Genomic DNA, 13121 nt, shown 5'->3' on the forward strand with positions numbered 1-13121 from the left:
TTCCTCTTGACCGTGGCACGTGCGGTTGTCCTGCGGGGCTCCGGGTAGCACTGAGCTCTTCTTTGTTGCCTTGAGGTTATTTTAATAATTTCCTTACCCGTTCTTTGGTTTTTTTTTCCCGAGGCCGCCGTTGGGGAATGGGCCCCGGCACTGCTGAGGGACCAGCGCCTGACAGGGGCCTCGCACGCGCAGGGGCGGGGCTTGCGTGCGCGCCTGCGTACCCCGGCGGGCCAAGACGGCGCCTCCCGATTGGCCCCTTGGTTGCCGGGCAACGGCGGCGGCGGGGTCGGCGGTCGCCATGTCGGCCCGGACGCTGCCGCTGCTGTTCCTCAACCTGGGCGGGGAGATGCTCTACATCCTGGACCAGCGCCTCCGCGCCCAGAGCATCCCCGGGGAGAAGGCCCGCAAAGGTGAGCGGCGGCCGGGGCCCCTCCCGGAGCCGGTCCTGCCGCCGGGGGGAGGGGGTGCCCCCCCCCGCGGGGATCGCTCCGGTCGCCGGGGCCTGTCCGTGCCGTGCGGGGCCGTGTCCGGGGCAGCGCGGAGAAGCCCGGTCCCGCGGCGTGGGGGCCGCCCCCGGTACGGAGCAGAGCGCCGGGAAGCCGCTGGCGATATCGGGGCGGCCCCGAGGGACGGGAGGAGCGGCACTGCCGCAGGTGCCGGTGCCCCGGGCGGGGCTCTCCGCCCGCCCGCCCCCGGCGAGGGGATGGGCCGCTGACCGGCCCGCCGCGGGGGCCCGCTCGTTCAGGGCTGCCGGCTCCCGGTCGGTAATAGGGGAATAAATGGGAATATACTGGCTGTACGGTTACCGGAAGGGTGCTCGAAAAGTAACGGGGCATCACCGTCTCCGTCGGCGAAAGGAGTCTTGGGCAAGCGGTTTCCTCACCACCGCAGAACCGCGCTGTCGCCGTAATTGATTGTGTGTGTTTCTCTTCTCTTGAATTTGAAGTAAGGCCGGTTGAGTAGATCGGCTCTCATGAAGTTTCTGTGGCCATAACTGCCCGGAGGTATTGCTGAAGCTCATTTGTGAAATGCATACAGCTAAGGTAGAAATTGAAATATATTTCAGTGTTTCTGCACTTGTTTCAGAGGTTAGAGCTTCAGAAATATACTTTTGGAATCAAAATAACTCAGGATTTGGGCATCTCGGTCCAGGTCCTGAGCTGTTTCAGGAAGACCAGATTGCTTTGCAATCAGAAGTAGTTTCCAGGAATAATTTTGTAAAGCCTATGCAGAAGAAGCACGCGCAATTAAGAAAAACTTCAAATAACATAAATATGGCTTCTGAAACCCTTGTCCGGCTTTTATAAAAATCTGTCAGTCTAGCATTTTGCCAAAATTATTGTAAAAGTAGAGCCCTGTGTGTTCACAGGCGTGCACAAAAATTCCAGCTTACAGCTGAGTACCTCTTTGTTTACCACTTATAGATTAAAACTTCTTTGCTTTTAAAAATTCTTCCAGCTTCCTGTCATGGGATGGGGAATGTGCTTCCGGAAGCTTTAGTATTTTGTAATAAAAAATCAACTCAGTGTTAACTCAGTATTGAAGAGGTTGTTACATTTTTTTCCTTCTCCTGCCTATCCAATAGGAAGAAGTGCTAAACCACAGCAAAGGTTTCACTACAGCAGTGTGATTTTTAATTATTCATGTGTGTCTTCAGAGAATGAGCAGACAGAACGTTACTACTGTTCATATAGGTCTAAGCTTAGAGCTTAAACTAAATTAGCCATACTTGGTGGAATATCTCGGCAGGATAATTAGATCTGTAATAGTTTATCCACATACGTGTTTTATCTTCCAAAAAATCAGGCGTTAATTTTACTGAGATGTGGTTTTGTCCACACTGAGGTGTTTGTTAATGCTTAAAACTGTTCACTCAAATATTGTTCACTTCTAAGTGCAAAAAACAGCTGTAAACTTTCCAAGCTCAATGCAAAACATGCTAAGATTCAATCAAGGGTAAAATTTTATCTCCATTGAAGCAACAAGATTTTTTCCAAGGGCAGGGCAAGATTTCATCTTTTGTGTGCTCATTGAAAGTGAAAGATGTCAAGTAACAGAAGAGTTCATTCTTGTTAAGCACTGAATGCTGACGGGAAAAACCAAAGTCCATTAGTTAGAATTTTTTTTTTTTTTTTTTTAGTTTATTTCTTTCATTCTCCTTGCCAACTCTTGTTCTTACTTCTTGAACTGATGTTTTTGTTTTATATGCTTCGTGTAGATGAATGGACAGATGTGGACAGGAAACGAGGTACTGTAATCTTCTAGCTGCATGCAGTAGACAAACACCACTACATGCACACATGAGGCTCATTGTACGTGAACACAGCGTATCCTGTTCCTGCAGCCTTCTAGTCATAGTGTCAAAGATGAATAATAACACTCACCTGTTCATTAAAATGCACTTTCACTATAGATCTTAGAAAAAATAGACAATATCTCAAAATTATATGGCTTCAAAAATAACTTGCTAATTTAACCAAGACTATAAGTAGATCAAAACTTTTTATCGTAGCAGTCTTTCTGGCCAAAATGATATTTGTATTTTTCTAGCATCATATTAATGCAAGCATATAATTGTGTGAGCGTTGTGAAGGTTATTTTTCTGCTTAAGTGCAGGAATATTATGTATACTGCATTTTTCTAAGTTTTTTTTTTAATTCATTGCTTAGGGTTTTGACAGGTGAACTCCAGGAAAGATTTCAGGCATTTCCATCCTAGCTGCTTATCCATCTCTGCTAGTGGTCACCACCCTTGCAGAGCAATCACAAAGGAGCAGGTGCTCACACTTCAGCCAAGCTCATCTTGACTGAAATTATCCCAGAAGGTGAGTTTGACCTGAGACATCAGGTTTTGCAGTGGAGCAGCTGAGGTGTGTGTGCGCGTTTCCTTCTGGACTCTGCCTTGAAATGGTAGCCTCCAGCAAAGGGGTGTGGTAAGGAGCTGGATGAGGAAATAAATCTCTTAAACTATCTCAGTTTTTTTGCTAGCTGAACATGAGTAGAACTTTCAGTGTCTTTTTGAGCACCCCTTTTTAAGAGAGATCAGGGTTATGATTCATGTTTTTCAAAGTAAGCATTGTTTGTAGGTTTGGAATATTTACTGAAGGTAAATACTGATATCCTGGAGTTTGCCCCAGCTTTTTTTTTTGCTACCATTACATGCTGTTTCCAAGAATGCTTTTTTCCAGCATTTAATATCTCAGAAGTCTAAAACATTCCATATTCCTCTTTTATCACATCCAAAATGAGTTGTATGAAAGCCCACTTTATCATATTTAGATGGTAGCAGCACAGATGCAGATCCCATGTTGAGCAATGAGCTTCTCTTGTGAGAGAAAAAAGTGTGCCCATGAGCACTGCTCTTGGGGTGACCTCTGAAAGGTTGCATAGAGTAACCAGCCGAGACTATTGCTGATGAAGCCATGATGAGGCGGCTTCGCCTGCCTTTGACCTTGTTAAGAACTGTAAACCTATTGCAAGTAGAATGTGTGACTGTTTTGAACTCATAACATTCCCTCTGCTGCCTCGAATGTCTTCTAAGAAGCACGAGCATAATCCAGGTGTAAAGACTCCAGTCTCATGTCATGCATCCACGCCATGTTATGTGACAGCACACTAGATGTTGGAACGTGTCTGTCACCAGTGACATGGCACACGTAGGCGAAAACCACCGTAAATCCTCAGCTTCTCTTCTGTCCATCGCATTGCCTATACTTGGTTTCCCTCTCCCCATCCCAGTTGATGAAAACCCTTTCTGCTAAATTGCTTTTATGCTATGTTGCTTGGCGTGCCATAATCCCTGAGCTAACGCTCCTTTCTTTGTTATTTTCCATTGTTAGAATGGTGTAAATATCTCCCTAGGGACTACCTGTGCTCTAAGATCTCTTTGCTGTGTCATTATCAAACATACCGTGTGAGATTTGCCCTTTACCGTGTTTTTTTAATGTCTTTCTCGGTTCTTTTTATAGCCAATACAAGAGGTTTTAATTTCAGAAGATGTTTTATGTAAGGCTGGGTGTGTGGTTAACACAGATCTTCCGATTCCACTGTGAATATCTACCAGCCACAGTCAGCGTACTGGGACGTTGTCTGTCTCCTGACAGTTGTCGTTATTAGTGATCCTCCAAAGATGGAGGAGAAGCCTTTGTGTGGACAACATACACAAGCAACTTAAAAGTATTTTTCTTGATAGCAGTATAAGGCAAAAGTTCTTATTTTTGTCATAATTGATTACTTGCAAAATGAAATATATACTAATACTAATATATTAGATTTTCCCCACTGAAAAAAAAGTGAGGATTTTTGCCTCAGACTGCAAGTAGGGATTGTTTTATGGACAGTTTATTTGAAAAGGGAGGGAGAGGAGGGATTTTTTTTTCCCCATTTGTAATTAGGTGTGTTTGTAATGCATGCTGCTCAGAAACTGAGCTGAGATCTGTCTGTCTTGTTTGGGTACTTAAAACAGGAAGTAGTGAGCCCTGTTAGGTACAGTGCAATGGATGCTGAAATGTGTGTGTCACCGGTGGCGTACACCAGTGTAGGAGAAAACCTGTACACATCAGGTTTAAGCAAGGAGAGAGACTCACATCAGAAGGCACTTGCCCTCAGGAACACAGCTATCCGTGTCCAGGTTCTCAGCACCTACAGCGTACCTAGCCATGTTCCCCAGAGAGTTAATCATCTAAGAAAAGATGAACTGACTGGGACATTAACTCTCTTTTGGTTGTTTGTGTAGATTCAGTACAACAGTTGTGAAAAGCCAGGTGTCCAACCCACCAATGAATAATTATAGCTGTATTTCAAATAGCTAGTCACTACCACTATGTATATGTTCAAAATTTTTTTTTATTTTTATTACTTCTTCTGAGGTTTTTCTAATCCATAAGAATCAGCTGGCATTATGAGCTTCAGTAACAGTCATCTGCTTAGGAAAATTCATGCTTGTACATGAAGTACAAGTAATGTACAAGTAATCTTGTGTGAACTGAAATTTTTATTTAACATTTTTTTGATAGAGAAATAAATGCTTATTTATGATAACTCTGTAGAATGTATCAGGTATATAATAAAAATATCAGATCCAGCACAAAAGCTAAGATGCTGCATCTGCTTTAATCACTGCAAAATGTTTTCTATCTTCTTTGCCTTAAAAGCTCAATAACCAGAACATAGCCGTTACACTCAGCACTCCTGACCTCTAGCCCTTACACTCAGCACTCCTGACCTCTACATGCTCTTGAGTAAATTGCATAACAATTCCATGTCTAAATTTACACATAAAAAAATGAAGCACGTGTAAGGAAGTTTAGAGTTCTGCGCTTTTGAACTGCCCTAGTATCTGCAGATGTTGCTGTGTAAGAGCCCTGAATGGCCTGACATAGACCCCGGTGTTACAAATGCTCCCTTAAATACTTGTCAGTGTTAATCCGTTTGAAACAAATACTTCAAGGAGCCTTGAATCATTCAGGAGCTTCTGTTCAGAAGGAAAAGTAGACTAATAGTGTCAAAAGCTAAAGAGAGAACAGGCAGAGTCAGCTAGCTATAGTTTGCAAAAATCTAGAGTGATGCAAAACAGTCTTTTTAGGAAGCAGAACTGTAGCTTTTATAGATAATACATGTCAGAGTAGCCTATAAACAAAATTATTTAAAAAGTGAAAAGTGCTAGCTGTAGCTGTAAAAACAAGGCAACAAAACCAGTTGTATTCCCACTGGAAAACAGGGTTTGATGTCTACAGCTCAAGTAGCATTTCTGCCCCTGGGGACAGTCAGCAGGAATTGTGGTGCTCACTTAGACCAACGTGGGACTGAGAAAAATGTTGACATTAAGAAGCGATGTTCCTCCTCCTTTTTTCTTTTGTGGCTCTGTACCTAGTTTTCACAGGTAGGCATTCATGTCAATCCTCACAGCTGCCAGTGTCCAAGTTCTCAGTGTGGAAGGAATCAGATGAATGTGCTGTTTCTGAAGCAAAAAACAGAGACTCTTTGTCTTTGCAGTTATGAATGACATCATCACAACCATGTTCAATAAAAAATTTATGGAAGAGCTGTTTAAACCACAGGAACTCTATTCCAAGAAAGCTCTGCGAACAGTGTATGACCGGCTAGCTCATGCTTCAATCATGAGACTGAACCAGGCAAGCATGGACAAGGTAAAAAAGACCACCTGCCCAGTCCTGACTATGCTGTACTTCCACGCTACCATTCACAAGTTTCTGACTGTGATAATTAGTACATGGCTTTACGTCACTGTAGTTTTGAAGCATTTTGTAACAGACCTCTTTCTGCTTGCTTACTTGCTTTGTAAAAATGGTTCTTGGCCAAGGAAGCTTTGGGGAAATCCATGGTAGTATCAGATACCTCAGAACTAAGTATTTCTGCTTTAATAACTACAGGTTTGATTTTAAGAGGTTCAGTAAGCATTCTTTATTGGATATTTTTATATATATTAAAATATATATATGTGGGTGTGTATAAATATATGTATTTCTGTATTGACACTCACTGTTTTGCAGTTGCAGGTGTTAGAATTTTTGCCTGAAAACAGTGTATCCAGCAGACAATTTAAAAAAAAAATGTAGGAACTGGATTACCTGAGACCCCTACTTGGGTGTCAGTGTTGTTGAAATTTGCCGTAGTTTTAAAGGCAGTTGGAGACACCAGCAGGAGGGCTGATAATGTGATTGCAGAGGTCTTATTTTCTTAGGAAACAAAGCTAAAATGGTTCTTCTTACCACAGGCAGGTGCTAGCCTCAGTGTCTAAATCCCTTTCCACATCAATGTGAAGTTACCTAAGCAGTGTCACGCTCTCTGCTGTGATGGAACCAAAATTTCCCCATGTTGCTTTGCAGCTATATGACCTTATGACCATGGCCTTCAAATACCAAGTGCTGCTGTGCCCTCGGCCCAAAGACATTCTGCTGGTCACATTCAATCACCTGGATGCGATCAAGGATTTCATACGCGATTCCCCTGGCATTCTGAACCAGGTGGATGAAACTTTCCGACAGCTGATTGAAGTAAGAATCCTTAGAAAAATGGTGGGACACACTGTGGTTTGAGATATTTTTTTTTTTTCCCCCAAGCTAATCTTAGAGACTAAATACTACATCAGTAAGTGCCATATCAAGTGTGGAGGTTGATATGTTCTCAACCTCAGAGAACCATCCAAATAACCTTCCCCTCTTTTTAACCTGAGAGAAACAAATTGGCATCCTAGTTAGCAACTTTTGCTCATGTAACTGCTGTAATTCTTTGGACAAAGAATATGAGTCTCCCAGTGAAAGGGAACTGGTTTCATAAAATGTTAAAAGTTCTGGCAAGTCATTAAATGTTTCTAAAGGGCTTCTGGAGAGGGAGATGTGTACGAGTCAAGTGTTATTTTTTTCTACTGGCTCAGTTTAAATCAACACATTGCTTATTCAGCCTGATCAAAGTCTCCACTGACTTCAGCAGAAGTTAAATCAGACTCTTAGTCACAGATAATAGTTACTGATAATGATCAGCAGCCCCCCCTTATATAACTTCTGCTTCCCCTGCCACACGTACCATTTTTGGCCAGCAGTATTGTGATACACTTGTTTCCACCTTTACCTGGGTTGGACATGGTACGCTTGCAAAGCCTTACATGATGGTTTTTCTTTTCCAGACATACAGCTGTCTCTCTGCTGGTGAATTTCAGCTCATCAGGCAAACACTCCTCATTTTTTTTCAGGACATGCACATAAGGGTAAGAGCCCAACACAACTAGTCAGTAAGAATGAAAGGGAGTTTGTGGCTAGAATATGAAGGTATGTTATAATTGCACTGTAGGTTTGGTTTTGTTACTTATGCTTTTCAGTCTTCGTGATGTGCTCGTATTTCACAAATTGAGCACATCTACTACAATAATAATTCTAAAATGATATGAAAAAAGGAATCTCTACTAGTACAGATTTGCTAGTTGATAAATATGTTTTCTTTTAGAAGAAACTTGATATGCAACTTGGAACCTGAGCTTGAAGTCATGGGGCCTGATATTCTCTAAATAAATTGATCATACTCAAGTGCATTAACAATGCATATTTTTATATAGTTTTTTTTTTTTTAATTTTAGATTAGTGTGCCCATCCTGTGGACCATAATTGTACATTGCTGGCTTTGGCCTGTATCGTAGTCTCTACATATACACCAAAATCTCTAGGAAACCTACCCCAGTCTAGCCAGGAAGGCTGCAAGGTCAGACTTCAAAGAATTCGGATCAGAAGATACGCAATTGATTTTCTCAAAGGTGGAATATTCTTTTACAGGTCTCTATCTTTCTGAAGGATAAAGTGCAAAACTCTAATGGTCGCTTTGTGCTGCCAATATCAGGCCCCGTTCCTTGGGGTACTGAAGTTCCAGGACTCATCAGGTGAGTTCTGAACTGCTGCTTATACTGTTTGTAGTGCCTTGCATGTATGGCTGCTCACAGAGGAAGTCAGTCCCAGAGGTCTGACAGGAATCAAGCTCAGACTGTCGTTCATGTCGCATGGATAGCTGAACCTCCAGTAAGTACTATTTAAAGGGCAGGATCTGGGACTAAGTCACCCAGCAATCAAATACTAAGCTGTGTCTGGCATTCACTGTTCCAGTAAATTAGCTATTAGTAATTTATCCTATAAAATAGGCATTCACCAACATACAGAATAGGGGTTTATTCCCCTTTTTCTTGTGCAGTAAGAAGACGAAGTCAGTACTGAAAATCAGTAATAAAAGTACTAAACATGTTTCAATAATAACTTGCTTTTAAGGATATTTAATCACAATGGAGATGAAGTTAAAAGGACTGAGTTCACCACTGATGGAAATTACGTTACTCCACAAAGGGAAGGATCTTTTGATCTTTATGGAGACAGAGTCCTCAAACTTGGAACAAATATGTAAGTAATTTTTGTCCTACATAGAAACATTAAGTAAATGGTGATGGTTATGGATTTGTTCAGAAGCACATCTTCAGCCTTGTGTATTTTTGCCTTTCACCATCAACAGCTTGACTTTTTTACAAAGTGATGTCCTGAAACAGAACGCATGTGGACAGATGTGTATAAAGAGCTGTGGAAAAGAGCAAAAGTTTGATTTATGTCTGCAGCAGAGCTGAGTAAAGAGTGTTCTCATCTGGTACTGCATATTATATGAAATGTAATTTAATTTTAACTGTATTCAAGAAATCCTTTCTTTTCTCCATGTTTGTCTTAACGTAATTTTTCCATTCAAAGAGTAAGAGACAGCAATGTTCTTACAGCTTTGTTGCTCACACATTTTAGTGCCTTGATACTCCATAAAACTGAACTGTAACTTCTCATTTCAGTTATTTAGAGTCTTCAGAAAAATATCCTAAAATTGTAGATACTGTGCTGCTTCCTCCAGTTCCTGTATCTCATACAAGTAACAGGTTGCTCTTCCTCATGTGTTTTTCCCTCTAGGTACAGCGTTAGTCGGCCAGTAGAGACACACATGTCAGGATCATCCAAAAACTTGGCATCCCATGCAAAGGTCAGTGTTGTTCTGTTCCTGTCACTGGTTAACTGGCTAGCTAGTCTGTGTCAGTGAGTCCTGCAGCCAGTCACACATGGTGGGAGCATTTCCTTTGAGCAGTTTCACCACATCCACCAGATTTTACATTCTGCTTCCCTTGTCTCTTAATAGATGGGGTCACCAAATGAAACACCCACATCTGTCATCTTCAAAACATTTACTATACAGTTACACTATCTTCCTCTTTGTTCGTTTCCTTTCTCAGGGAAACAATAACCATCTTTTTAGTCTGCAGTTATGGGATAACTTCAGGGAAACCTGTTCTGTTGCCTTCTCAGAGCCCCATCCAATCCTCCACAGTCCCTTCTGAGCTAGGGGAAGGGCACTTTTTCCTAAAGAATCTTACATGCAGGCTTATGCAATGGTGTACTTGCTTCCTATTTTAATCTCTCCGGAAAACAGAAAGCTGGTTTTACAGATTTCTCAGCTGTTCAATTTAGCTGGAAAATTATCTTGTCCCGGGTCTATAAATTCAAGCAACCATTTTAAATATATAGCTGATAATTACTAGTTATCTGCACAATCTGTACCATTAACAACACAGAAATGTATTTATATCACTCTGAAGAACATTTATGTAAAATCAGAAAACACAAAAATTATTGCAGTCCTCATCTCCCTGGTAACCTGACCAATGAACCCACTGCTGTTTTCTGCAGGAGAATATAGTCCCTAATCCTCTTGCTAAAGAAGAACTGAACTTTTTGGCCAGGCTGCTGGGAGGTCTGGAGATCAAGGAACCCGGGGGCAGTGAGACAGGATTTCGACTGAATTTGTTCACAACCGACGAGGAGGAAGAGTATGCTCAAGTCCTTCTTGGTTGGGGTTTGTGCTGTAGTGCCATGTGGACAGCCCTGGAGACAAAAGCTGGCCCTTAACAGCGTTAGGGACAGAATAGCAAGGTTTTTAGCATTTTGTTATTCTGGTCCAGATGGTCCCCACAGGAACAAAAGAGGAGCAGTTTCCCTGGCTTGACCTTTTTATTACAGCTGTCAGCAAGAACAGCCATTTCCCTTCCTGGTGTCTCCTGTGATGCACAGCCTTGCATTCCCTCCACATGACACTGGCGGTCAGCAGCAGGTGACAATCTGTGCTTAGTTCTGTCCCATGGAACAGAGACATCCCTTCAGCCCTTTTAGCTCTCCTCTCCCCCAAATACATCTACATATTTCAGAGGCAAGAATATAACTGATGGAGGTGATGAGCCTGAGAGGCTTGAACACTGTAGCCCCCTCCTGGCAGGGAGTACAAGGGTAACAAGACTTTTTGTTACGCAATTTCTGCAGAATGATTTTACCTGCTTTTAATCTTAACTAGAGAGATATTCCTGCTGTTCTACACTTAGCATAAAAAATCCAAGACAGGGAAAAGTCTCCAAACTGGGGTCAATACCTTAATTTGCCTAGTAGGAATAGCGACGTTGTCCAAACTTCGTGCCTACAGGAGCCTCGTGGAATCTGATTTTTATAATTTACTTGTATGTCTTCATGAGATTAAGCACTCTTTTCATGTTTTTTATCAAGACACGCTGCATTGACTAGACCAGAGGAGTTATCTTACAAGGTTATCAACATAGAAGCCACGCAGGTACGTACAGTGTGTTTCAGACCTTTGATTCTCATCATTCTGCCTTGCTAAGAACCGCGTTTCACCCAGAGTAGTAACTTTAAAAATACTTTTTTTTTTCCTATGTCAGTTAAGCTCATAAGTAGTGGCAGTATTTTCTGCCAAGCCTGTGGATTTGGTGACTATTTAATAGGAGAACTTGAAACCTGACAAACGGTAGAGCAAGTTTTTAGCTGCATAGGATGCAGAACTGTTACTGGATCATTTGTCTGCTTGCGGTTACAGCCTAAAGCCTGCAGCCCGTTTTAAAGAGGCTCGCGGGTGTCAGCAGGTGCTGGGGCAAGTCCCAGTCCCTCCAATACACCCCAGCAAAGGCCCGCCTTAGCAGGCGGTAGGGCAGATCCCAGTCCCCCAGTACACCCCAGCAAAGGCCCGTGCTAGCAGGCGCTGGGGCGCATCCCAGTCCGCCCAGCAGACCCCAGCGAAGGCCCGCGTTAGCAGGCGCTGGGGCACGTCCCAGTCCGCCCAGTACACCCCAGCAAAGGCCCGCCTTAGCAGGCGCTGGGGCGCATCCCAGTCCGCCCAGCAGACCCCAGCGAAGGCCCGCGTTAGCAGGCGCTGGGGCACGTCCCAGTCCGCCCAGCAGACCCCAGCGAAGGCCCGCGTACGCAGGCAGGCGCGCTGAGGCGCGGTGTCTCTCCCCGCAGGAGCCGGGGCGGCGGGCGGAGCTCTCCCGCATCCTGGGGGAGCTGGAGGTGGCGGATCCGCGCCCGGCGAGCTCCGGGAAGGGCGAGGACCTGCTGGCGCTGATGGACGGGCTCTGAGCGGCGCGAACGGCGGGGGCGGGCCGGGGCGGGCGGCGGGGCGCAGTGCGCACGCGGGGCCGCCCCTTCCTGCCGCCGGGGCGGGCGGGCGAGCGAGCGCGGGCGGGCGGGCGGGTGAGTGAGTGTGCAAGGGGAGGGGCGGCCCCGGCGCACGCCCGAGCCTGGGCGGGGTGCGTGTGCAAGGGGAGGAGCGGCGCGGGCGAGCGCGAGTGTGCAAGGGGAGGAGGCAGGCAGCGCACGTGCAGAGCGCGAGGGGGCGGGGGGGGGAGTGTGCAAGGGCGGGAGGAGCGTTTGTCTGTGCGTGCAAGGGGCGGCACGTGGAGAACGCGAGTGACTGCTGGGAGAGGGGCGGTGTGCGAGCGAGCGTGCAAGGGGAGCAGGCGGTGAGGACCCCGGCGTGCTGGGCCGGGGAGGGGGGGGCACGTGGAGAATGTGAATCACTTGGGAGAGGGGCGGCGCGCAGGTGAGCGTGCAAGGGGTGGTACGTACGCGTACGAGCGTGCAAGGTGAGGAGGGTGGGTTTCCCCGGCGGCGCGGAGGCGGGCGCCCAGCCGGGGCGCAGCACGGCGTCTCCCTCTTCCCCGCCGCAGCCGCGCGATGGACGTCAGCCACTCCGTCAAGGAGCGCACCATCGCCGAGAACAGCCTGGTCATCCTGCTGCAGGGCCTGCACGGCCGCGTCACCACCGTGGACCTCCGCGACGAGAGCACGGCCACGGGGCGCGTCACCAACGTGGACGCCTTCATGAACATGCGGCTGGCCGAGGTGACCTTCACGGACAGGCAGGGCACGGTGTCCCGCCTGGACGAGCTCTTTGTGACCGGCAGGAATGTCCGCTACGTCCACATCCCCGACGAGGTGGACATCAGGGCCACCATCGAGCGGCAGCTGCAGGCCATCCACAGGGTCCGCTACTTCGGGGGCCGCGACAAGGGCAGGAAGGAGTTCCCTCGTGCCAAGCACAAGTGAGGCCGCGGCAGGGCTGGGATGGAGCTGCCCCTTTGACCGGACTGCCAGCCACCTCCGCACTTCACCCCGGACTTCTCGCCCAGGGACTCGCAGCTCTGGTGCTCCCCTGGCCGGTGCCGGTGGGGTAGCACAGTTAATTTTTTTTGTAATGAATAACCCTGCTTAAAAGGGTCTGTGATCTCTCAGCTCATTTCTTGTTCTGTTGGTGGCT

At 45.8% G+C, this 13121-nt stretch overlaps 2 protein-coding genes across 7 annotated transcripts; both read left to right on the forward strand.

Moving 5' to 3' along the window:
- The first annotated feature begins 244 nt into the window (after nt 1-244).
- Nucleotides 245-12008, forward strand: OSCP1 (organic solute carrier partner 1). Of its 3 annotated transcripts, none has more exons than XM_030038121.2 (11): nt 245-410; nt 2219-2248; nt 5994-6148; nt 6848-7015; nt 7645-7725; nt 8285-8388; nt 8768-8896; nt 9440-9509; nt 10211-10350; nt 11075-11138; nt 11825-12008. In XM_030038121.2, exons 1-11 carry the CDS (start codon nt 299-301, stop codon nt 11939-11941), a joined length of 1170 nt encoding a protein of 389 aa, XP_029893981.1. In that variant the 5' UTR covers nt 245-298; the 3' UTR covers nt 11942-12008. The 3 variants fall into 3 exon arrangements, with proteins under 3 accessions (XP_029893981.1, XP_029893982.1, XP_040984938.1); XM_041129004.1 differs by lacking the exon at nt 245-410 and adding an exon at nt 2670-2824 and having other exon boundaries at nt 2233-2248; nt 11825-12005; XM_030038122.2 differs by lacking the exon at nt 2219-2248 and having other exon boundaries at nt 246-410; nt 11825-12005.
- On the forward strand, nt 12008-13095 carry LSM10 (LSM10, U7 small nuclear RNA associated). 4 transcript variants are annotated; one of them, XM_030038126.2, is made up of 2 exons: nt 12008-12047; nt 12532-13095. In XM_030038126.2, exon 2 carries the CDS (start codon nt 12539-12541, stop codon nt 12908-12910), a length of 372 nt encoding a protein of 123 aa, XP_029893986.1. In that variant the 5' UTR covers nt 12008-12047; nt 12532-12538; the 3' UTR covers nt 12911-13095. The 4 variants fall into 4 exon arrangements, with proteins under 4 accessions (XP_029893986.1, XP_040984941.1, XP_040984940.1 ...); XM_041129007.1 differs by having other exon boundaries at nt 12019-12037; XM_041129006.1 differs by having other exon boundaries at nt 12039-12055.
- The last annotated feature ends 26 nt before the right edge of the window (nt 13096-13121 follow it).

The sequence above is a fragment of the Aquila chrysaetos genome, chromosome 16, assembly GCF_900496995.4.
Source record: "Aquila chrysaetos chrysaetos chromosome 16, bAquChr1.4, whole genome shotgun sequence".
NCBI classification, from domain to species: domain Eukaryota; kingdom Metazoa; phylum Chordata; class Aves; order Accipitriformes; family Accipitridae; genus Aquila; species Aquila chrysaetos.